This window comes from Lepisma saccharinum, chromosome 7, assembly GCF_977018435.1.
Source record: "Lepisma saccharinum chromosome 7, izLepSacc3.1, whole genome shotgun sequence".
In the NCBI taxonomy this organism is placed as follows: domain Eukaryota; kingdom Metazoa; phylum Arthropoda; class Insecta; order Zygentoma; family Lepismatidae; genus Lepisma; species Lepisma saccharinum.
Genome location: NC_139235.1, coordinates 95,464,889 through 95,488,033, shown reverse-complemented (window position 1 = coordinate 95,488,033; position 23,145 = coordinate 95,464,889). Strand labels below are relative to the sequence as shown.

General features: G+C 39.7%; 1 protein-coding gene across 1 annotated transcript in view; it reads right to left on the bottom strand.

The window, feature by feature from the left end:
* The window catches only part of LOC145990046 (E3 ubiquitin-protein ligase RNF10-like), a 70,662-nt gene that overhangs the window by 22,614 nt on the left and 24,903 nt on the right, over positions 1-23,145 (bottom strand). The window contains exons 6-10 of the mRNA XM_083125680.1: positions 17,281-17,476; positions 13,728-13,865; positions 6,743-6,859; positions 5,253-5,392; positions 1,576-1,712 (exon numbers count right to left, since the gene is read on the bottom strand). Coding sequence (XP_082981806.1) covers positions 1,576-1,712; positions 5,253-5,392; positions 6,743-6,859; positions 13,728-13,865; positions 17,281-17,476 — 728 coding nt within the window. The remainder of the gene's footprint in view (positions 1-1,575; positions 1,713-5,252; positions 5,393-6,742; positions 6,860-13,727; positions 13,866-17,280; positions 17,477-23,145) is intronic.

Genomic DNA, 23,145 nt, shown 5'->3' with positions numbered 1-23,145 from the left:
AGCCGAGTGGGGTGGGGGTTATTTTGTTTATTGTACAACAATCACTACGAGAAGGCAATCTGATAATACGCTTGCCTGTGTCCTTTTTTAAAGCACTGAAATGTTCTTGCTCTTTACTCTTGACTGCATATTTTTGAAATGCAGAAATCAAATCATGCTGGGTCCAACGAAATCCACAATCTGCTCTGAAAAGCCCCTTAGAGGACAGGCCAGATAAATTGTTTACAATGTTGCAACATATTTGCGAAATCAGAAGGAATTACATAAACTTAAGTATAATGTTGTCGAGTCCACAAGCACTGCCATAAATGGATGGATGCACAGTAAGGCTAATCGGGACTGGACGTACAGTTTAAAGTGGGATCCGAACCACACCGGGAATCGAACCTGGGATCCCTTGATTACAAGGCGACGACGCTACCACTGCGCCATCAGGGAGTTCAAGTTTTAAAACAAGGAAAAGTGTCATTGGCGAAAGGTGAGCTGAAGATCTGTACTCTGACAGGTAGAAAACAGCCCAGGAAAAAGCACATACAAATTTCGGTCAAAATCCTCAGACTATTCCGCTCCCTCCAGGTTGCAACACTGCGAACCAACGTATCTGCGGAGAATGGAGTGGTGAAATGTGGTGTGAGCTGCGCAACAGCTATTTGCAGCATCTTGTTTTTAACTTGTCAAGTTATAGGAATTATTTCAAATATCAAAATCTAACCCATTCCAATTTTCTTAAAATATTGAAGTTTCTTCTCCATTTACCTAAACCCCACTGAACAAGTGTTTTCATACATGAATGGTTTGTAGACAAGTGACAAGAATGCTCTTTCAGTAGAAACTTTGAAAGCTATCTTGATTATTAAGGTGAACTTTAAACACAAGTGTGTAAAGTTTTATAGAATGTTATTTGAAAAGAAGGATGTATCGAAGAGTACAGTATATTGCTTCACTGGGATCAAACACACAACTCCTTGATTACAAGATGAGAGTGTAAGCCACAATAAAGAGAGACAAAAATAACTTATGCCCAAAAATAAAGTTGCTAGATTGTGCATTTCTATTTTGCATTAATTTTTCCGCTTAGGATAATCACAATATTTGTAGTGATGGCACAAAGAGAACAGAGATTTGATCCAAAAACTAATTCTTGTAATGTTCTCACTGGAACACATGTAAACCATATACTCGCCGATTTTGGTTTGATTTGGTGTTTTAAGTCCACTTTATGCGCAGTAAGGCTAATCGGGACTGGACCTACAGTTTTAAAGTGGAATCCGAACCACTTGTGCCTCCACCAGGTATCGAACCCGGGACCCCTTGATTACAAGGCAATGACGCTACCACTGTGCCATGGGGGAGGCCCATTTACTAGCCGACTTTTCTTGCAAGGTAGTAGAGGAAGTAGTACATATATCTGTTATGCTATTACAATTAACTAACAGGAAGATGAAGTAACAAGTTTTGTGTGACAATCAGTGCAACTGTTATCAGTGGCATGCGGCATGTTACAAAAATTCTACCATCAACAGAAATGAGAATTCAAGTGAAAAAGTTATTCCATGCACTAGTTTATGCACTAACCCTGATAGAAATAAAAAGGTCTTGTAGCTGTGTTTTGATTACTGGAAGCCTTTGTTGATATCTCCAGGTCTTCAGCTGTTATTGCTGTGCCATCATCGCTAATGCATCCTTCACTACTAACACTTTCATACCGTAGCCTGGAATAAGAATAATTATAATATTAGATTGCAATGTATGATAAACCTTATTAATATGCGGAAGTACAATATGAATGATCAACTGTGGAATATTTAGAACCTTAATCTATAGATTAATTGAGTTGGTGCTTTAAGTCCACTTTATGCACAGTAAAGCTAATCGTTACTGGGTCTACAGTTTAAAGAGGGATGGGCCTCCACCAGGTATGAAACCTGGGACCCCTTGATAACAAGGTGACAACGCTACCACTGCGCCATTGCGGAGGCCCTTAATCCATAGAAATTGTCACTAAGAAACTAATGCTGTAGAAAGTATGGATTCAACCAGTCAGTATTTCTTTCATAGAATTTTGAACTTCATATGCCACATGCTAGAACAATCATGGTAAAATTACAATTACACGGTAAGCACTCAAGGACCAGGATAAAATTCAAGTATAAATCACGGCTTTCAAGACTGACTTTCCAAAAATTCCAGTGGATGTTTTATCTATTTCAATGTATTACGACTCTCACCACTTACACACACAAATACACTGAGGTGCCAAAAAAATGCAACACTTGAAACTTTTACAGAAAAGGTGATATATTTAATCCAAACTCTTTATGACATGCTTGTAATTAAAAGTTTTGCAGAAAATTGTGTATTTTCTCCTTGCTACAATATTTCTAACACAGAGAGAGTAATTTCTTTAACCAACTCGCCATTAATAACATAATGTAACGTAACGTAAACTGTACAGTCATTGTGCACACTGAACATTTCCCATGATTTTATGAAATGTTTCTTCCACTTTGATCTCAAGCATCTTCTTCCGACTCCCTGTAGCACTTCACGAATTTTTTTTAATACTATTCCGATCATATTCAATAACGTGTGTTGTTCCCTGTGGCATCAATTACAGCATGTATCCTGTGAGGCATACTCCTTATGATGATAGCGGTATCCTACTGGTTGATTCGCTCCCATTCCTGTCTGAGGACTTCTCACAGCTCATGCAGGGTCTCTGGGGCACGATGGCAAACATTTCTCCCTAAAATGTCCCAAACGTGCTCGATAGGGTTGAGATCTGGACTACGTGCTGGCCACTGCATAACTTCAATTCCAACATCATTCAGGTACCAATTGGCACATTGTGCTACATGAGGACGTGCATTGTCATGCATGAGCATAAAATTCTCACGAATGTAGTAAGCAATGGGAATAACATGATCTCCAATGATTTCTTCAATGTAGCGGTGTTCCGTGAGTGATCCACCGTCCACAAGAACCAGGTCTGTTCGTGCAGTCAAGCATATCCCTGCTCAAACCATCACAGAGACACCCTTGAATGCTGTCTGACGAAAATGTGCACGGTAATTATCATTCTCCTGTCCTTCTCCAGACCTTTTCTCTTCCATCTGGAGATCTAAGGCTAAATCGAGACTCATCAGAAGATAACTGCTCCTCACTGCTCGTCATTCCAGTCACTATGGTGTCTTGCAAAACGCAAGCGATTCTTTCGATGTTTTCTTGTCAGTTCTGGGCCAGTAGCAGGTCTCCTGGATAAGAGTTTCGCATCATGCAACCTTCTTCTCACAGTCCACTTGCTGACATTCACATCTCTCACTTGTTCAAGCTGATTTCTGACTTCAACTGCAGTCATGTGGCGATTACGGAGAACCTCAAGGTGCAAAAACTGGTCATCTCTTGCAGATGTTGACCGCCGCCGTCCAGAACCCGGCCGTCTAGAGTATGTACCAAGCTCTCTGTATCTCTGGAGGGTATGTGAAATTGTGGACGGTGTGGTACGCAACATAACGCAAGCTGCCCCAATCCTCTACCAATGCAACTGCTTTGGCAGCATCCTCCGTACTTAATGGCATCTTACCTCCTTCAAGTGATGTATTTCACACTCAAAGAAAGAAGACACAATCAGTGAGTTGCAATAATGGCTTATTTGCTTTTGTTGTTGAAACAAACAAATTTTATTGCACAAGAATGCAGCTTAACTTGTATGTCATTGTGGTTGGGTATACACTATGTTACCATTCTTGGCCATTATTGAGCTTATTCTGCTGCTGAATTGTCTTTGTATACATTGTTGTCAATTAAAGTTATAAAAACCCTACATAGAAGCACAAAGTAACGGTTAAAATTGGCATGTCATCATATTTATAAATTTTTTTGAGGTGTTGCGTTTTTTTTGCACCTCAGTATATATTAACAATATAAAGGGTTTGTGCGATTCCAACGTATTCAAAAATTCTAAATCAATTCAATTAAATGGTACGTATGTACATTTAAAATATTTAATTTAAGGTACGGAGTTTACATTTGTAATTTCACATATTCAGACTCGAAATACATCTTTAAACACAAGTCACAGATGTTATGGAATACACTACTCTACAAAAAATTGTTAATTGTTCAAGATTTTCAAACTCAAATTTGCCTATTCAACTTCAGGATACCTTATCTTGCAATAATCTTCCATCTGTCAGATATTGTGTTTTGCAAAGGGCACTAAAAAAGTAAAAGGATTGAGAGAATTCTGTTTCATTTTCCATTCGATATTTTTCTTCGATAAAAATAAAATATAGTGAAAAACTTGCTTCAGGGCATTTATAAATATTTATAAATTCAATGGGATTTGGATTAATAAAAGTTGCAATTTTTCAAGTCTACGGAGAAAAATTCAAGCGGAATTCACGCATAATTCCTGGAGTCAATAATTCACACAGAATTCCATGTGAGTAGCCACCCTGAATTACAGTGAAACCTCGATTTTAAATTTTTCATTGGGCCAAGCTCAAAAAGCTTAAAATGTGGGAAAATGTAAAATTCGGGTTCCACTGTACCTTATAGCTAGAAAATTTTAAAGAAGGCACAGCACAATACAAATTAAAAACTTAGTTCCAATTCTTCAATCGTTTATCAGGACCTACGGTTTAAAGTGGGATCCGAACCACTATGTGCCTCCACCAGGTATCGAACCCGGGACCCCTTGATTACAAGGCGACGACTTAAATGAAATCTTGGTTAAGGGCCTGTTGTAAGACCAATATCATTGCTGTACTAAGCCTGCTGAATCTTATGAAGGGTTTTAGTTTGGGTATCAAAAAGATTTTGGCAAAACTTGATGTAGTGACATTGCTGAATGCATTCACCCCAAACATCAATTCGGTATCCTTGGAAATGTAGGAAATGATACCTTCGATACCGATGATCACAATTAATTTACAAAAAGCATTTAATTTTAAAAATGCATGCAATATAAAGGGATATTTTTTGGAGCTCTCCCTCCGAAATGACTTGTAATGTAGAGATATTCAACTGCACACACAACAATAATTTTTCTTCGTTGAATACCCAGTGCAATTCCTAGACTTTGGAAAATGATCCTCCACTTACCGTATTATTAAAACTTGAATTGATGGTTGCCAATACTACTGCCTTCGCAATCTCATGCAAGCTCTGCATATGCTCAGTTATGCTTCCTTCCCAGATACATAACTAAGTGGAATTACTACGTTAGCTTAGAATTAGTAGAATCTTACCTGTTGGTACCTTCATCTGTTGTTGCATGGGATGAAGCATCATCTTCCTTTTCACTTAGAGAAGCTTCATCTGAAATTCCTTCACCTACAGGGACAGGAGGGAGCTGTTCATCATCGAATGCTGACTTGTAAACAATTGTCTGAAAAAAAAAAATACGCAATTTTCAACACAGCCAGAGAGCTTAAAGTAGGACATTATTATCAGTTCTGATCCCTAACTGAAGACTTGAGAAGGTTAAGGTAAAAAACCTTATCTTTTCTTATTCTATTAAAATAATATTTCTTGAGAATTACTTCACACAATCACAAGGAATTTTCCAGAAGATCCTGTAAAGCACGACCAATCCTTACTGCTAACTGCTAGGACATCTTTCGTTCTCTGGCGAATGAGACCTTTTTATAATGTAAACCCTCTCCAGACAGGAGGTTTTTCAAACGTGTGGTGCTTAAAAGCAAAAAATACTTACTCACACAGTTGGGATTGGTTTTGTTTCTTGTTTTCTTTTTCTAAAAGCGAAAGGGAAATTTTGGTATTCATTTCTCTACAAAATTTAATGCAAACATTTTTACTTGGAGAATCCCTATGGTCCCCACAATAAGCTAAATTGAATATAATAATACTTAAATGTAAGATTATTATGATCCTACCATGGTGTGTATGTAGTAGTGTTGAAAATCGACCGATCAGTTATTCATAAAAATATAACTATCATCATTATGCAATAGCAGAAAAAAGCTAGATTGGTGTTGATAATTAGTTTAGCTGAATGCTAGGTAAATGCAGTTGGATTGTATGTGTCCTATTCAGATATCTACGTCCTACAGTGTTCCTTGCAGTGTACTACATAGGGATCAAATAAGAGTGGATGAAGGTTAAAAAGAAAACATTTTCCCGTTAAATTTCTTGGAATTGTTCTGGTCTGTATCAGCACATAAATTCAAGCATCTGAGTTACGTAACTTATTGGTGGAATAAAACGAATGGCCTACTTGGAAATAGTGGCAATGCCATTTTTTCTTCCCCTGGTGGCTGAAATACAATGGAACCCCAATTTTACATTTTCCCACATTTTAAGTTCTTGGTTCCCTGAAGAACGTAAAATCGAGGATACACTGTAATTTATTTTTTATAAAAAAAAAATTGGGCAATTTTCAACTACACTTAGCACAACTGTATGTGCATTGTAAAGCCAAGTTTTAAAATTTCTCTATTCAATTTGCTTTACTGTGGACACTGCAGAAGCTCCTTAAAAAGAAATTTCTTGAGTAAATAACTCTTTTCTTCTTCTTCTAATTGCACTTGTATTGAGATGGGAAGTGAATTTTTACTTCCTGTGAAAGCCTTTGCTATAAAATCCAAAATAAAACAAATTGGAACTTTCCACAAGTAGTTTTCATTCTACAGTGTACATTTGGTTATTGTGCTCCTCGGGCATGGTCTTAAGATATTAGACAACCTAGCAGTACGTACAAATAATACAAGAAACATACCTTTTCACTTCGCACATATTGTGAAATTCCCACAGGAGGACTTCCAGTTGCAAAGGTTTCGTCTGGTGATTGTGATTCGTGTTTTATGTTTGGCTCACTCCTTGATTTTTCAAAGGGCTGAAATAAGAAAGACAAGTGATTTATACTAATCACACACACACACACACACACACACTGAACAATCACTGCATTAGTAACTTCTACCTGATAAGTTGTTGGTCCACCTTTTTGGGTGATCACTAGATCACAGATTTTTATGTAATATCGAAGTACATAAATATGTAACAATCTACAGTGCACTCTCTTTAATTCGAACTTGGATAATTCGAACAAAAGCACATTCCCCTTGAAACCCCTATCTAAAACAATGTTAGAAATGACTACTTAATTCGAATTTTGAAGGTTAAATTTGGAAAATTTGAAGTCAGGTTTCCAATAATTTAACATAAATCTTTCCAAGAAAGACCAAAGTGGTTGCTACATAAGAAATTCCAACAGACTCGTCCCCCTTTTCTTCTTGAAAAGGTGGCTTTTATGGTTAACAGATGTGCCGATGGCAGATACGAGGGGGCAGCAGGAATCCCCACACCTTTTGTTTGTAGGAATGTACAACTAATGCACACCTAGCGGCGATTTAGGAAAAAAACAACAGAAACGCGCGAATCAACAACAACGAATTCCAACGAGGATGGTGGCAGTGGCTACCGAAATTAATAGAAAATAATGTAAAACAACTTCGTGGAAAACATGAGTACCTTAATTATCTATTACTGCGTCTCTCATTCCCATAGTATGAATTAGATAAGAAAGTTTAAGTGCGTGCAAAAGAGAAAGCGTATTAGAGGCGGCGACTTCCCCGATATTGACGTGAGTGTTTTAAAGTGGTTCAAACACTCACATGATGCAAATATTCCAGTAAGTGTACTGTTCCTGGTTGGAGATATGGATAAAACTTAGCAGTTGTAAGGTAAGGTGTACTGTTTGCGTATGTGGGTGTGTATATAAATGTCTGTTCTGGCATAACTCTCGAATACCTGGAGCAATTTCAACCAAACTTGGTACACGTATCACTTGCAATCTGGAAAGAATATTTTTGGGGTAAGACATCCCTGGCACTCCTAGGGGTGAGGTGGGAACAGGTGACATGTAAAAATAATCGAGAACGACCGATATTAAATTCCGCACAGACAGACATCCGTGACTCTATGCAATCCAGCACAACAATAGTGTTTCTCAGGTTGTCTAACATTCAGGCTGTGTTGTGAATGGAATCCATAGTTTTAGTGACTCCCAATTAGTTAAATTTTACACTATAGTTAAGTTAGAATTCATTATTTTCCCTGTCTAATACAAGATTGGGATAAATAAATACCTGGGCAATGCTGGGTAATCAGCTAGTAATTGATAAAATATGTACCTATTCTGTTTCCAGCTTTAAAACGAAGTAGGTGTGGCCAATAAGTTACCGAAATTTGTATAAATGCGCACGGTGCCAACTTTCTATTCGCCAGCACTTGCCCCTCCCTCCTAGCGCACGTGTTAGCTTCGGTGTCAGTATTTTCCACAACGTTTCGAAACTAGAGTGACTTTTAAAAATGTGCAAATATTAGTTTTTAAAATGAACACTGTTGTAAATACGAGAGATGAAGAAAATATAATAAAATAGAGGTAAACACTTACCAACGATGTCAGTTCTCGTCAATGGTAATATACCATGTAAGAAGAATTCACACAGCTGGCCGTTGTAGCGGAGTGGTTATCACTGTGCGCTACGATGCCAGGAGTCGCGAGTTTCAATCTTGGCCTGGGCATGGATATTCTTTGTGAGTGTTATTTCATCAATTTCACCATATCATCACTCATCTTCATCCTCGCGATTAGCCAAGTGTGGCAGAAATGCAAAGTAAAATAAACCAAATGAATCATGCAATAATTTAACCAGCATAGACAAACTCATATCCACGAAAAAAAACAAAAACACTTTCCTGCTGATGGCAGCAAGTCCAAAATCGGCTAAAATGTGCCATCCGCGTTTTTGTTCGGCTGAATTTCCTTGCGGACCGCATAAATGTTTGTTTTTAAGACACCTGTTCAGAGGTCAACGATTCAACACAATACTCTGGATTCACCGCAATTTTGGTATCGCCACTTGTTCAAGGTTTCAAATGTAGATGTTTTGCAACACTTGCTGTTGAAGCCACATCAACATTCAATGATACTTACAACCTATAAACACTACGCAAAATCTCGAGAACCACCACACGGCAACGGAGAGGAGGGCAGGTTTTGCAGGGTCGAGGGGAGGAAAGCTATAAATAGCTGTGTGCTTGAGGGTAACAGGTTTTCTGAAGATTCTTGACCACGAGAAGTAGTGTCTCCAACTATGTTATTTTTTCCCTTATGAATTAGATACAAGAAATGTGAAATACTTATTACGTACACCCGTGTTGGAACATTAATAAAACTTTGTAGTTGCGAAGTTGGACTTTGTAGTTGCGAAGTTGGCTATATAGCAATTAGATACGATAACAGCTTTGGAATATTACCGAATTGTAACGATGTTTCTATAAAGGTCGGATAGCAACACTGAATGGCACAGTTTGCCCAAAGCTTGTGTCCCCGTCCTCTACAAATTCCTTCTTGGAAGCAGTTGCCAGTGTATGCATCTGGCATTTTTCTTTGAAAAGCTGGGGGAATTCGGGTTCCTGAAATCTGAGCATGTTTTATGTGGGAAGTAAAGGAAAGTAAGCGTAGGTGAATCATTTAATAAATGCTAAAGAAACATTCCGTACGATTTTAAGCATCACTGGTTGTATTTGCACCAAGCACTTTGGCTTTCTCAAAGGTTTCGCTACAATCTTTTGCAGTGTGTTGATTTTACCAAAATGCATGAAGTTGAAAGTAGTGTGTGCGTGTTTGTGATATATACACATCAACACGTGTGTAATCTAGAGATTCCCATGTCAGTCACTGTCAGTCTAAATCATGTTTTCTGATTCTGTCTAGTCCGATGTTTCAAGATTATATACTTTACTTAATATTGCGAATTTGCAACACTGCACAACGAAGAGTGACGGACAAGTAGCGGGAATTTCGTTAATTTAAATGAGTGAATGTCACCGTAGGTGCTTTACTAAAGAATGGTTATGAATTCATAAGCAAGGATAAGGCTAGAAAATGCTTTGAACAGCATACAATGCTGTATTACTCTAGTTTCAAGACGGCATTGAATGGACTATCTATCAGGGTGCAAAAGGTCTGCGGAGGGACTACTGCCAGAATCCACCAATAGGGCTGCACTGGCTTTCTCTAGAACACGTGCTTTTGTTTACATCCACTTCGTAGTAGAAAAAAATGGACTTTAAATATGTATTATCAAAAGGATATGTAGCTAAATAATAGCTTTTTCATGAACATGGCTGTGCATATTTATACACGAGATTCACAGGATTCATCCATAAAAAATAATAATAATAATAATATTTTGTTCATGTAAATATGTCAAACATTTAATACACTTGTAATAATATTGATTTTCATTATTGGCTAATCACATTTGTTGCGTACAAATCTAATCGCTTTGGATAAATTCCTAAATATTAATAAACTGAATACGAATGCACATATTTGTTACATTTTCTTTTATCGAGAAGCAAACTAACACAGCACTCAGAACCACAAAGCAAAAACTTTCCTTTGCCAGTCATTTCCATCCATGTAGCCAGTCCAGCGTCAACTAGGGCATTCCTACTGGAAATCCAGTTCCATGTGATCTGGCCGTTATACAAGGGTTGATCAAATGAAAAGGTACGAAATGTCGTAACAACGGAATCATTTATATAATTCCGATGCCGCGATGGGAGAACGTAGCGTGATATGTAGGGGTGCGATTGGAGTCGCCACACGGCATCGGAGCATGCAGGGGAACGTGCATGCGCAGGAGAGAGCAGAGGCTCCGATACAGAGCGCCGTCCAAGTGACGCGGCAGTGCGTGTTCGGACAGGATGGCGTTAACATTGGCAAATTCGACTGTTGAGGAGCAGCGAGTAGTTATCCATTTTCTGACAGCGGAAGGTGTTAAACCGGCCAATATTCATCGCCGGATGGTGAATGTTTACGGGGAAGACTGTGTGTCTGGCAAATCAGTGAGGAAATGGAGTGCCCGTTTTCGTTCTGCTCCATGATAACGCACGTCCACACGTCTCCAGGGTCACACACGCGGAACTGGCCAGGTTCAAGTGGGAGCAACTAGACCATCCGCCCTACAGTCTGGACTTATCCCCCTGGGACTTCCATGTGTTTGGTCCCCTGAAAAAGCATCTCAAAGGAAAGCACTTCACCTCGGACGATGAACTCAAGGACACTGTGAAGGACTGGGTCGCGTCACGGCCAAAGGAATTCTGGGATAAAGGAATCATTCGACTCGTTCATCGATGTGCTCAGGCCTATGGAGGATACTTTGAATAAAGTATTCATTTACACCGACAGTGTCGTTTTGTACCTTTTCATTTCATCAACCCTTATAATAAAAAAAGGCTGGTGACTGGAGGCAAATGGGCTAATACAGAAACGACAATCACCACAGATCATTATCCTGACATTTATACACCATGTTCAGGCGCGGCTCGTGCATAATTTTCCTGGGGGTTCACCAAAATTATGCAAAGTGGACTTATCTAAAGCTTTTGAGACACTTTGGTTCGTAGAGATAGTACTGGAAAAATTATCAAATTTTGGCCGGTAGATTACTGGCAAAGTTAATTTGCTATGTTCAGATAACAGTGACAGCACCAAGGAGTGTGTGTGTAGGGGGCGATCATTTTAATTTAAGATTTTCGTATGGTATTGTATTTAGGTGTATCTCAGAATTCAGAAAATATTCTCGCCTCAATTTTGCCTCTTCCACTCTTGCCAACTCTTTTCTGGTCCCACCACTGTCAAATAGACTATATTATTGGAACTGGATCCTGAACCTACAGTTAAAAAATACAAATCTCTGCCTGCTAAAATGAGTATGTATCAGTAATCGAACCCAAGACCCCTTGATTACAAGATAATTCTTATATAACTATTCGCGACGCCAAGGGTCCCGGGTTCGAATCCCGGTCGGGCTTGGTTGTTTGTGAATGTCCATTCATCAATTTCATCATTTCATCACTCATCCCCATCTTTGCAAATTAGCCAAGAGGCACAAAACGCGAAGTAAAATAAACTAAATCAATCAATCAATCAATTATATAACTATTCGAAAGTATATCGCTAAATCAAAGTGATTAGATTCTATTGTATGCAATATGTTAACTTCTCGCACAGCAACAACTACACTCCTTCCAATACACAATCCACCTCACTTCACTCAACGTATCACTATGCCATATATATTTCAATCACGAGCCATGCACTTCAAAACAAACTAACAAGTATGGAGACAATGACACGTAACAAAGTTAAATGTGCGCGTCCCTTCGAACACCCTCTCGCGCTAGAGTATAACTGATCGCACGAAACCCAAACAACTTTTTGGTAGTCTTCTTACGTAAGTGCGAAATGCCTTCATTGTTAGGTTAGGCTTGAATAAATAGCAAATATTACATTTTTGGTCAAGCACGGTAAGCCCCGAAAATTGAGTGTATATATTCTAAGACAACTAAACCTAAAAAGCCTAACATGTCAACGAAAGCATTTAGTCTGACGTAAGAAGACCAAAAGGTTGTTTAAGTCTTGTCCGATAAGCAACCCCTCGCCCTCGCGCTATTTTTGACTTTTCGGCTCCTTCCACCTGAAGTGTTTCCATCTTAAAGATGAAAACTCTGAATGTGTAGGCAAGTTGTTTTCTATCATATTTATCTTATTTGTCCCATCATCTTTACTTCTAGCTTTCGTTCGGTGTTACCTCTACATTTATATTACACCCTCTTCATTAATCTAATAAGTCTTGTAAAATATGAAAATACAAAGAGAATGCCAAATGAATTCAAATTGAAACACATAGTGCAACACTGGAAGAGAGAAGAGCGTGATTCAGTCCAGTTCGCTGGTGATCCTACGAACTGCGCATGTCCGTTTTGACGAGACGGCCTTCCTCCAGTCTCAGACTGCATGTATTTTCGCCATATGTACGCGTCGAGCTTCTGCTAGCCGTCCTAAGCTTTTAGCATGGTAGGGGTTGGCTTGCGGAGGTTCAGCGGAGACTTTGCACGAAACGGAACTAGAGGGGAGCTGAGTGGCTATGGCCCGCGGTTTCTCCTTCTCACTAAGAGAATTTGCCACTACGCTTATGAACTTCTCAGTTATTGTTTATTTTGTATATTACTGGGGGTTCACTGCACATTTGCGCTATACAGCCAACCGCGCCTGACCATGTTTCAAAATGATCTGAACAATTTCAACCAGTTATATTTTATTCATAAATTGTCAAAATCAGATGAAACTTCACACACATGCAATATAACTCCAAGTTTGTGTCAATGGTTATCACGAAGTGAACTCACAAATGCTCAATGTGAGCACCCTTCGTTACTCTTCTGCACTCTACACACGTCAGTACTGTAATCTAGCTCCATGAAGACGTTTCACTATGTTTCAGAAAGTTCTCACATGCTGTGCACAATAATGTGCACAACGGCGCCAATGAGTGGATCTAATAAGAGTTCTTTGCTGGTGGATCTTCATGAAATAGTCTACGAAACTGACGTTACACACTCATGACTGACGTACTCTCGCAAAATGCTTTCTCCTCACCACTGGCAGCCATTTTACAATTGATCAGCCTGCCACCTGGCAGCAGAATTTAAAACTACTGAAACCGTTCCAAAAAAAACCTTAAGGATGTGTTCAAATGTATTTCACGGGATATTCGATGTGTAATTATGTTGTGTTGTTCATGCAACATTTTTTTATCGTTCAGATCATTTTGAAACACCCTGTACTAACGGTTTCCAGTTAACTTTGAACGAAGACTATGAAAATGAACTAACAATATTACCTTTAGAAGAAACAATGATGATTCTCTTTCTACCAGCAATTCCAGTGCTTGTTCTGTGAAGCAAACTTCAGGTGAGCCGCTATCTTCTGTCAATTGCCATTCAAGCTGTGATCTTTCTTGCCTCAGAATTTCCATAACCTGGAGAAGAAAAATATAAAAATGTAAGACATACTCTCTCTCACTTGTGTGTATGTAGGAGGGAGGTAGGTTGTATTTGGATATAAAAAATTCACATGTAAAATCTACAGTGATCTACAAAAATCATAGCTTGAGGTCTAATTGTTGTAGAGAGATTAAATCGGAATACGTGTTTATCTTCATGTCCTTTACGGAGATTCAAGTGTGTCTGCCAACACCCTATTCTTCAGTTACATGAAACTGGTGAAGGGACACTCATATCCACACAAGAACTCGATTCCAGACCCTTTGGTGGTTAGACCTTTACCCCTCAGGCGGAACGACGTACTTGTGTGTATGTTGACGGAATTCTGTAATAATGGCAGTTCAACCTGCATGTATATGTTCGCTGCATTGTTGATGTCAAACTACTGTTAGATGCCATCTATTGGCAGTAGACAAACTGTTTTTACCAGTTGAGCAGAAAGGTGTTGTTTTTACTGGAATCTACAGGGTAATCAGAAAACTTACTTGCACAATGTTGTTGTCAGTCTAACATCGCTGGCCGGGTTGTCCAAAATTGTAAGCGATGCAAAACAATGCAGAAAGACCAAATCGCAAATTTTCAACAAGACTCTACCCTACAAATATACAGCCTCATCTCTGAGGGTGATTGTTAATAGCCAGAGACGTGGACTTTTCAAGCATAGGTGTGCAGAGATCCTCTGATTGGGGGGGGGGGGGGGGGGGGGGGGGCAAAAGCCTTGATGAAAGTTCAGTCGGGGAAAAAAAAGCTATTTTTATCTCACTGTTTAACTTTTATTGCATTGATGGGTGTGTGTACTACCGCCATATATTGAAGTGTGACTTGATTTATACTAGGGAATCTTATAGTCACAAGGGATGTTACTAATTATGCAAATGCGAGAGGTTTCATTTCTTACAATATTGACTTGGCTTATTTTGTCAAGAAGAAAGAAGAGGAATGACAGAGCTGATCTCTCTCCACACTTACCTAGATCCGATCGCGATGTTCATCCATGTGAAGTCCTTGGTTCGAGGTGCAACTTACTGATGCATATCGCACCTTTGGGGGGCAACGGGGGGGGGAGGTGAAAGAGAGAAAGAAGTGTGCCCCCCTGCCCCTTCCATTCCACGGGGGGGATCGGTGAGAGGGGAAGTGAGTGCGGGGTGGCCCTCGCCCTCCACCGCCCTCACCCTCTCCTTCCTCTCCTCCTCCCTTATACAAAGAGAGAGAGAGAAATAGAAAGAGAAGAGAGAAGAAGAAAGGTTGAGAAAGAAAAGAGAGAGGTCCCTCCCAGATGAGAGAGAGAGCTATCTCTCTCTCGGACCCCCTCCCCCTCCTTCTTACTCCCCCAGAGAGAAGGAGAGAGGTTCAGAGAGGGAGAGAGAGAGAGAGAGAGAGAGAGAGAGAGAGAGAGAGAGAGAGAGAGAGAGAGAGAGAGAGAGAGAGAGAGAGAGAGAGAGAGAGAGAGAGAGAGAGAGAGAGGGAGAGGGAGAGAGAGAGAGAGAGAGAGAGAGAGAGAGAGAGAAAAGAAAAGAAGAAGCCGCCCCCCTCTCTCTCCCCCTTTCTTTTTCCTTGCCCTTTCCTTCTCTCTCTCCCTCTACAAGATAAGAGAGAGAAAGAAGGGGCATCTCTCTCCCTTTTCTTTCTCTTTCTTTGAAATGCTTCTTCTTCTTTTCAGAGAGAGAGAGAGAGAGGAGAAGAGATCCCTTCACTCCCTCTATCTCTCTCTCTCTCTCTAAAGTTATACGCCACCTGAACTTTCGCGATCCAATATCCACTATACTTGACGAATTGTTACTAACAACTGAGAGTTTTACCTTGCAGGATGTTTTCTACACCTTTCAATAGCCTTTGTTCTTACTTCTCGATGAGAGGACAAAGCCTCTATCCAGCATGGAAAATCCCCAAATGAAATGAGGCTGGAACTACATACATAGCAGTATGCAGCTTAAAACAATGAATCTATTCTCTGTGGAATGCGGCATTGTCAATGAATGGTCGGATCGTTGGTTAGAAGTGGAGAGATGAAAAAGTATAACTTTTACAGATTCGGATCTGCACCCCTCTTCAATATATAGATAGATAGATACATCTGCCCCATAACAAACCAACAGCAAAAATCATATAAATTGTCTCTCAATTAATGGGTGCGCTCCTTTTCCTCCAAACAATTGTTCATGAATTTAAAAGAATACTTATCTCCTTGGTAATTTATAATGCATTACAGAAAACAAATCACAAGCGAAGCAAGCAAGAAAATTTTCAAATGAAACCAATATTGATTTCATATGGCTCAAAAATTTTCATCCAGCAATTTTATGAAACATATTTGTATAAAATTTGAAATCGAGGGGGCAATTGCAGCTCTGTGACCACCTGCAGGTGCTCTTGGCCATCTCGAAGAAATAATGCAAGAAAGATGTGAAAAATTCCATCTTGAGTATCCTTTTGTCCTGCTACTCTTAGAACCTGCTAGTCTTCCATGTTTGCCCCCTAAAACTGATTTCCATCCAAGGATGGGGACCAATGCCATCTGCCCTCCTGTGGTTGCGCCACTGCACCCCCTCCCCCGTAGTTGCTTTGAACTTTCATTGGCTTGAAAATATTTCATTTTCTTTAAGAGTATAATATCGTTTAATAACGGTGATAAGATTTCTCTATCCTAAATTTCTAGCTGAAAATATAATAATATAGGGGCATTGACGTCTGGAAGAGGGGCAAGAATGGCCACATCTTCCCTTAGAAACCCAAATGCCAACCTAAAAGTACATTTTCACACATATAATTTGATTTCAGTCATAATAATTTACATTAATTATTATAATGGTGATGCAGGAATGCGATAATTTCAAATTTAAGAGGTGTTCTTTCAGGGGGCAACACTATTATGGGGATAATCCACCCCATGGAAAAATACCTTGCTTGTAGAAACAATCTGTGGACGTCCATGATTGGGGGGGGGGGGCATTTGTTACCCCTTGTCCCTCCGTGGGCACGCCTATGTTTTCAAGTTATTTGTGTTAGTTTTCGTTATTTCTGAAGTGTTAATGTTAATTTGCTTTAGTTATTGAAGTGTTACTGTAAACTGGCATTGTATAGTGTGATTCCAATAGAATAAGCTCAAATTAATGTGTGTTCCACTTACGACTTCAAAATCAGTGGTAATTCCACCTAGGGGTGTGGAATATTGATATATCAAGGTTGACATTTTGATATCAATTTTTTGATGTGATAGTATCGCACAGCCCTAAGTAAACCTTATGTAACAATAATAATAATAGGAAAATTTACACCAACTTTATGACCTTGTGTCTGAAATAAAACTTCTTACAAAGCAAAAGAACAATTTTTTTTCTATAAAGGAAAAACACACGAGATTTAAACTTGAATTTTGGAGAAGGTACTTACATCTTCAGGTTTAGCTACCAATAGTTTTGAGTAAACAGTATCAACTGCTGTCTCTGTCACATAGAGAGGCTTTTCTGTGTGGTGAACAGCATGTTGATTCACGGGCATCACAACCAACGAGCCTCGTTCCCGTTTCATCAGTCGCATTCTGATTGTCCCACCAACACTGTGCTGGGTTTGTTGAAGGGTAGTTACACTAAAAGCAAAACAAATAGCCTGTAATTGAATTATACTGAGAGGGGGGAAAACAAATTTTAATATGTAGAACATATCATGTAATAGTCTATAACTAAAAAGTTATGTACACTGATCATATTTTTACAAGATTTTTGTCAATAAATAATTGAAATGTTCGTAGCACACCAAGCCAATTTAACTAGTGACCTGATGATGCAGAAAAGTCATTCACCCAATGCACTTGCTGATAATTTTTTGAACAAATATCGGTATACAGGGTGAGTCGCAGAGAAATAGACAGATGAAACGCTTCATAAATCAAAAACTGTTTGTTTTATCAAGAAGCATTAAGTACTGTTTCATAGATCAAGTTGTCAAGTTTATCACCTCTACTTTTATTTTGTTTAAATGACGTAGCATCACGTGAGCGCCCTTGATGTCCGATGAGCAAAATGGCCGCTAGCCAGGTAGAAAAGGCTTTCTGTGTGCTTGTGATTTAACACCGTGCAACTACTTCTTGTTGGGGAGGTAGAAAAGGCTTTGTGTGTGCTTGTGATTTAACACCGTGCAACTACTTCTTGTTGGGGATACATCAAGGACAGGACTTCTTGTTCCTCCCCTTCCTACAAATGTGGACGATCTTAAACAATGCATCACAGTAGCTGCTGCTGGTATGTACAATCAACAGCAAATGAATTACTAGAAAAAATATTTTCTCGACGAAAAATGAGTTGGCAATGCTGTGAACACCGAGGCATTTGCGATAAGATGCTTGAGGAGCCTCAAGCAAAGTTTTCTTAACGCACAACTTCAGTGCCGAAGGTCATGTTGATTGGCAACTTTCGAGAGCATGTTGTCTGTCTACCTCTACACACTTCTCCCCAAATGCCTGTTTGAAAATGATCTGGTGTTCACTTTTTTTGCCAACGTAGTTCTGACATTGCAGTAATGTTACAATATTTTTTTTCTTATTTTGCTTTGTTTTTACCATGACATTTATAATTTGTCGCAACTATGAGGATGGATGATAATTACATTAAATTGATAAGGAAACACTGCAGAGATAGAACTCCAAGCTGAGACCAGGAAATGACAATTTTTCCATCCCATGAATAAGCTATAGCGTCCCTGGGCTAGTGTGCTGCATGATTTCTACATTTAATTTGAGAAATCATTTTAAAAGATCTATATTTTTGTTCCTCAGGTCCCAGGAGCTTAACAAAAATATCCTTAACTAGTAAATGTTAACAAACCTGAAACTTTTGGGGCCAAGTGTCCCTCTTTCAGATGCCAGGGTTTGAACCCTAAAATAATAATTCTGAATTTACGAATAGTAGCGTGTTGAATGGCAGTAGGTAATTAGAGGTGCTGTGCGTATTATTGCTTTACGAATTAATTTTCGTTCTGAAGAAAGTTGCCATTCCGATACAGACAGAATATTTCGAAAAGTCCTTAATCATTCTGAGTCTGAGTTTTATGCACAAATAGGCAAACCGGGAAGAGATCTACAGATTAAACTAGAATCCGAATCACTATGTGCCTCCACCGGGCATCGAACCGAGAACTCCTTGATTACAATGCGGCGACGATTTCCTTGCGCCATTGTGGAGGCTCTCTTAATCAGTTGCATATGCATAAATTAGTATAAATTAAAGTATATTTCTCATACTACATAGAATTCATTATCACCACAGTCGGGGAAAATAGTTTTAGAGAAAATTGAAAATAGAGGAATATCTATCGCTCTTCCCGTTTTACTATTTCTTATAAAATCAGAAGTATTTCACATCACTGTCACAATCTAGAGCCGCTATTGAATGCAAAAACAGCAATACTTCAAACTTTGAAATCGACACCGAGGGTGATATTTTTGTTATTTCACGTCACTGTTCTACCAGTCTCGGATAATCGCAATGATGAAGGTTGAAGATGGAAGTGGGATGCAGACAATGACACATCTTCACCTTACTTCGAAGCGCGTGCGCTAACCAATTAGCCACGGGGTTGGCTTTTTTGTGTTTATCAGTTCACCAAATTAATTTATTCGTCATTCAAGATCCAGAGGAAGAAAAGCAACGTAAAATAACGAAAACAGAAAAAATACCATTCACTTATCAACACGCAACAATTTCATGCTGACCAAATCCACACACGAACCTATTTTGGCATTCGTTTTGCAGAATGGCTTTGGGGATTAAACATCGCCCATTTACTGGTTCAGCTCGAGACAATCCAGGTGACCATGTTATCGAAGCTTATCTTGAATCCTTCACACAACTTCGCTATTTGCTTCTTACAGGTTTGACATCTTAACAGAACTTCTATCGAACATGGCTCATAGAGTATATTTTACCTATCAGCTCTTAATTAACCTTTTAAATACGGAGAAACTAGTACTCACTTTTATCCGCGAAGCTGTTTTTTCTTCTTTTTCGATTAATTTCAGTGGCCACTGCCACCATCCTCGTTGGAACTTGCTGCGCTGTTGCTTGGCGTGCGTCTTTTGTTCGTAGTTCTCTGGTTGCCGTTAGGTGCGCTGTGCGTCTTGGTACGTCGTCTGCTATTTCCGGGCGATAACTGCTGCAGTAGTGGAATCCAAGTATGGTGCGCTTGCCCGCTATCGATGTTTAGTTCGTGCGGGGAAGTGCATTATGGCATGCGTTTCCTTGATTTTGGTGTCTATGAGCGTGTGGGCAGTGTGTTTGACTCGAACCTTTTGAATTTTATGGCTATTGTATTTGATATGTCTAGCAAGACCGGTAGTGGGTTGGGCTTTTTTCGCATCTGCTAGGTGCTGTTGGATTCTTTCATTGACAGATCTGATGGACCTGCCGATGTAATGAGCCTTGCACTCACACTCAGCATCATATACACCTGGTTGTCAAGGGGGGAGAGGAAGTACCGTTTGTGCTTGTTTAGTTTGTCAGTTATTTTGGAGTTGGGTTTGTGCGCTACTTTGATGCCAAATGGGAGAAGGGCTTTGGCTATGCGGTTGGAAGTGGTGGGATGGTAGGGGAAGGCAAACCATTTATATTGGTCGCTGGGGGTTGGTTGTGGCTGGGTTGCTTGTGGATGGGTTGATTGTGGTAGGTTAGGGTGTCTGACCTGTATTTCCGCCTTACTGCACCAAGTGGAGAGTTGTGATTCAGTGTAGCCATGCTTCAGGGCTATTTCTGTGATGGTGGCTATCTCCTCTCGTAGATCCTCTTCTTTGCCACAGTAGGAGAAGGCTCTTCGATAAAAGTTTAGCCACACATTGGCTTTTTGCTAGCCATCCCCCTAAGCAAAAAGCCAATGTGTGGCTAAACTTTTATCGAAGAGCCTTCTCCTACTGTGGCAAAGAAGAGGATCTACGAGAGGAGATAGCCACCATCACAGAAATAGCCCTGAAGCATGGCTACACTGAATCACAACTCTCCACTTGGTGCAGTAAGGCGGAAATACAGGTCAGACACCCTAACCTACCACAATCAACCCATCCACAAGCAACCCAGCCACAACCAACCCCCAGCGACCAATATAAATGGTTTGCCTTCCCCTACCATCCCACCACTTCCAACCGCATAGCCAAAGCCCTTCTCCCATTTGGCATCAAAGTAGCGCACAAACCCAACTCCAAAATAACTGACAAACTAAACAAGCACAAACGGTACTTCCTCTCCCCCCTTGACAACCCAGGTGTATATGATGCTGAGTGTGAGTGCAAGGCTCATTACATCGGCAGGTCCATCAGATCTGTCAATGAAAGAATCCAACAGCACCTAGCAGATGCGAAAAAAGCCCAACCCACTACCGGTCTTGCTAGACATATCAAATACAATAGCCATAAAATTCAAAAGGTTCGAGTCAAACACACTGCCCACACGCTCATAGACACCAAAATCAAGGAAACGCATGCCATAATGCACTTCCCGCACGAACTAAACATCGATAGCGGGCAAGCGCACCATACTTGGATTCCACTACTGCAGCAGTTATCGCCCGGAAATAGCAGACGACGTACCAAGACGCACAGCGCACCTAACGGCAACCAGAGAACTACGAACAAAAGACGCACGCCAAGCAACAGCGCAGCAAGTTCCAACGAGGATGGTGGCAGTGGCCACTGAAATTAATCGAAAAAGAAGAAAAAACAGCTTCGCGGATAAAAGTGAGTACTAGTTTCTCCGTATTTATATACTACCGCGTCTCTCTTTTCCCAATCATGAATAACCTTTTAATTTTCACATATTTTTTATTTTTATTTAGTGTCGCTTTTCTTCCACTTTCAGGCAATCGCGACGACGAAGATGAGTGAAGATAAAATAAATAGAACATTCAGAAACAACACCAATGCCCAGACCGGTATTCGAACCTAGGATCCTTGACGTAAAACCGTCTAGTGCTACCACTCAGTCAATTTTCACATAGAAACTTACACTTACACACCTCTTCCTTACATATGTATTTCGTTTTACCTGCTGCACTTCTCTTATGGTGAATTCTAACCCCTCATTTCAGGTTTATCTCATGTTTATAGCTATTGCTTTGTAGTGAATGATAATCCTATTACGCCATGTGAATCTTACTCCAAAAAAAAACCTGTTAGAGGATGGAAACGTTACGTGTGTAATGTTGTTAAATGTCTGCTTTGGTTAGCTTTTTTAGTGTATTGAATGAATATTGCATTTTCATTTCGTGTTGAGGCATATTTTCGTCACCTAGATTTTGCATTTAAAATATGTAGGTCCAGTATATATTAGTCATTGTGCATTCGAGTCAATTAAAACATTTTGCGTTGTTGCGAGATTATCTATGAGGCATAATGAATAAGTAGAGAAAATGCAACTTGTATATCAAAATTGCTATGTTCAACTGATCTGCGAAAGTATTGTTTAGCACGTCACATTTCAAGTATAGTCCATGATTGTATCTAGTATATGAACGAGATGTGTCCCTCCTCTCAAACAATACGTGGCTTGTCCCCACCGAACGAAGTGTGTCACTTATAAATTAAGTGTCCGAAAGCAGGTATTAGTCATGAACAGAACAAAAAATACTCCTGAGCAATTACAAATTTTATACTCCAGTTCATGGCCGGGAGTTATTGACGGTCTCCCCACCTTATCCACTTTAGGTTCCGGGTTCGAGTCCTGGTCTGGAAATCTCTTTTTTAAGTGTCTCTTCATCAATTTAATCTCATTATCATCCATCTTCATAGTTTCGATTAATTGTAAAGGTGACATAAAAGCAAAGCAAAATAAGAACAAATACAAATAATTGTAAAATGACTACCACGTTAGAACTACATTTGAAAAATAAAATGCGAGCAGAAGGTTCATCTTCAAACAGGCATTTGGGGAGAATTGTGTAGACAGACAGCATGCTCCACTTCGATACTGGAGTTGAGTTGTACTTTTCAGGAAAGTTTGCTCGACGCTCCTCAAGCCTCTTATCAAGATTGCCTCGGTGTTCGCAGCATTGCCAACTCATTTTTCGTCGAGAAAATATTTTTTCTCCTAATTCATTTGCTGTTGATTGTACACGCTGAGACGTGTTTGGGGAGAACTGGAGTATCACAGCATTGATATATATCGTGTTACAAAAGGGTCACACAAAGAATTTGTGACTTAGCCTTGTAAACTTCAGGACATACTCTTCTAACCATGTAAGTTTTTCAGCCATGTTATTAAAACTCTCGTTTCTGTA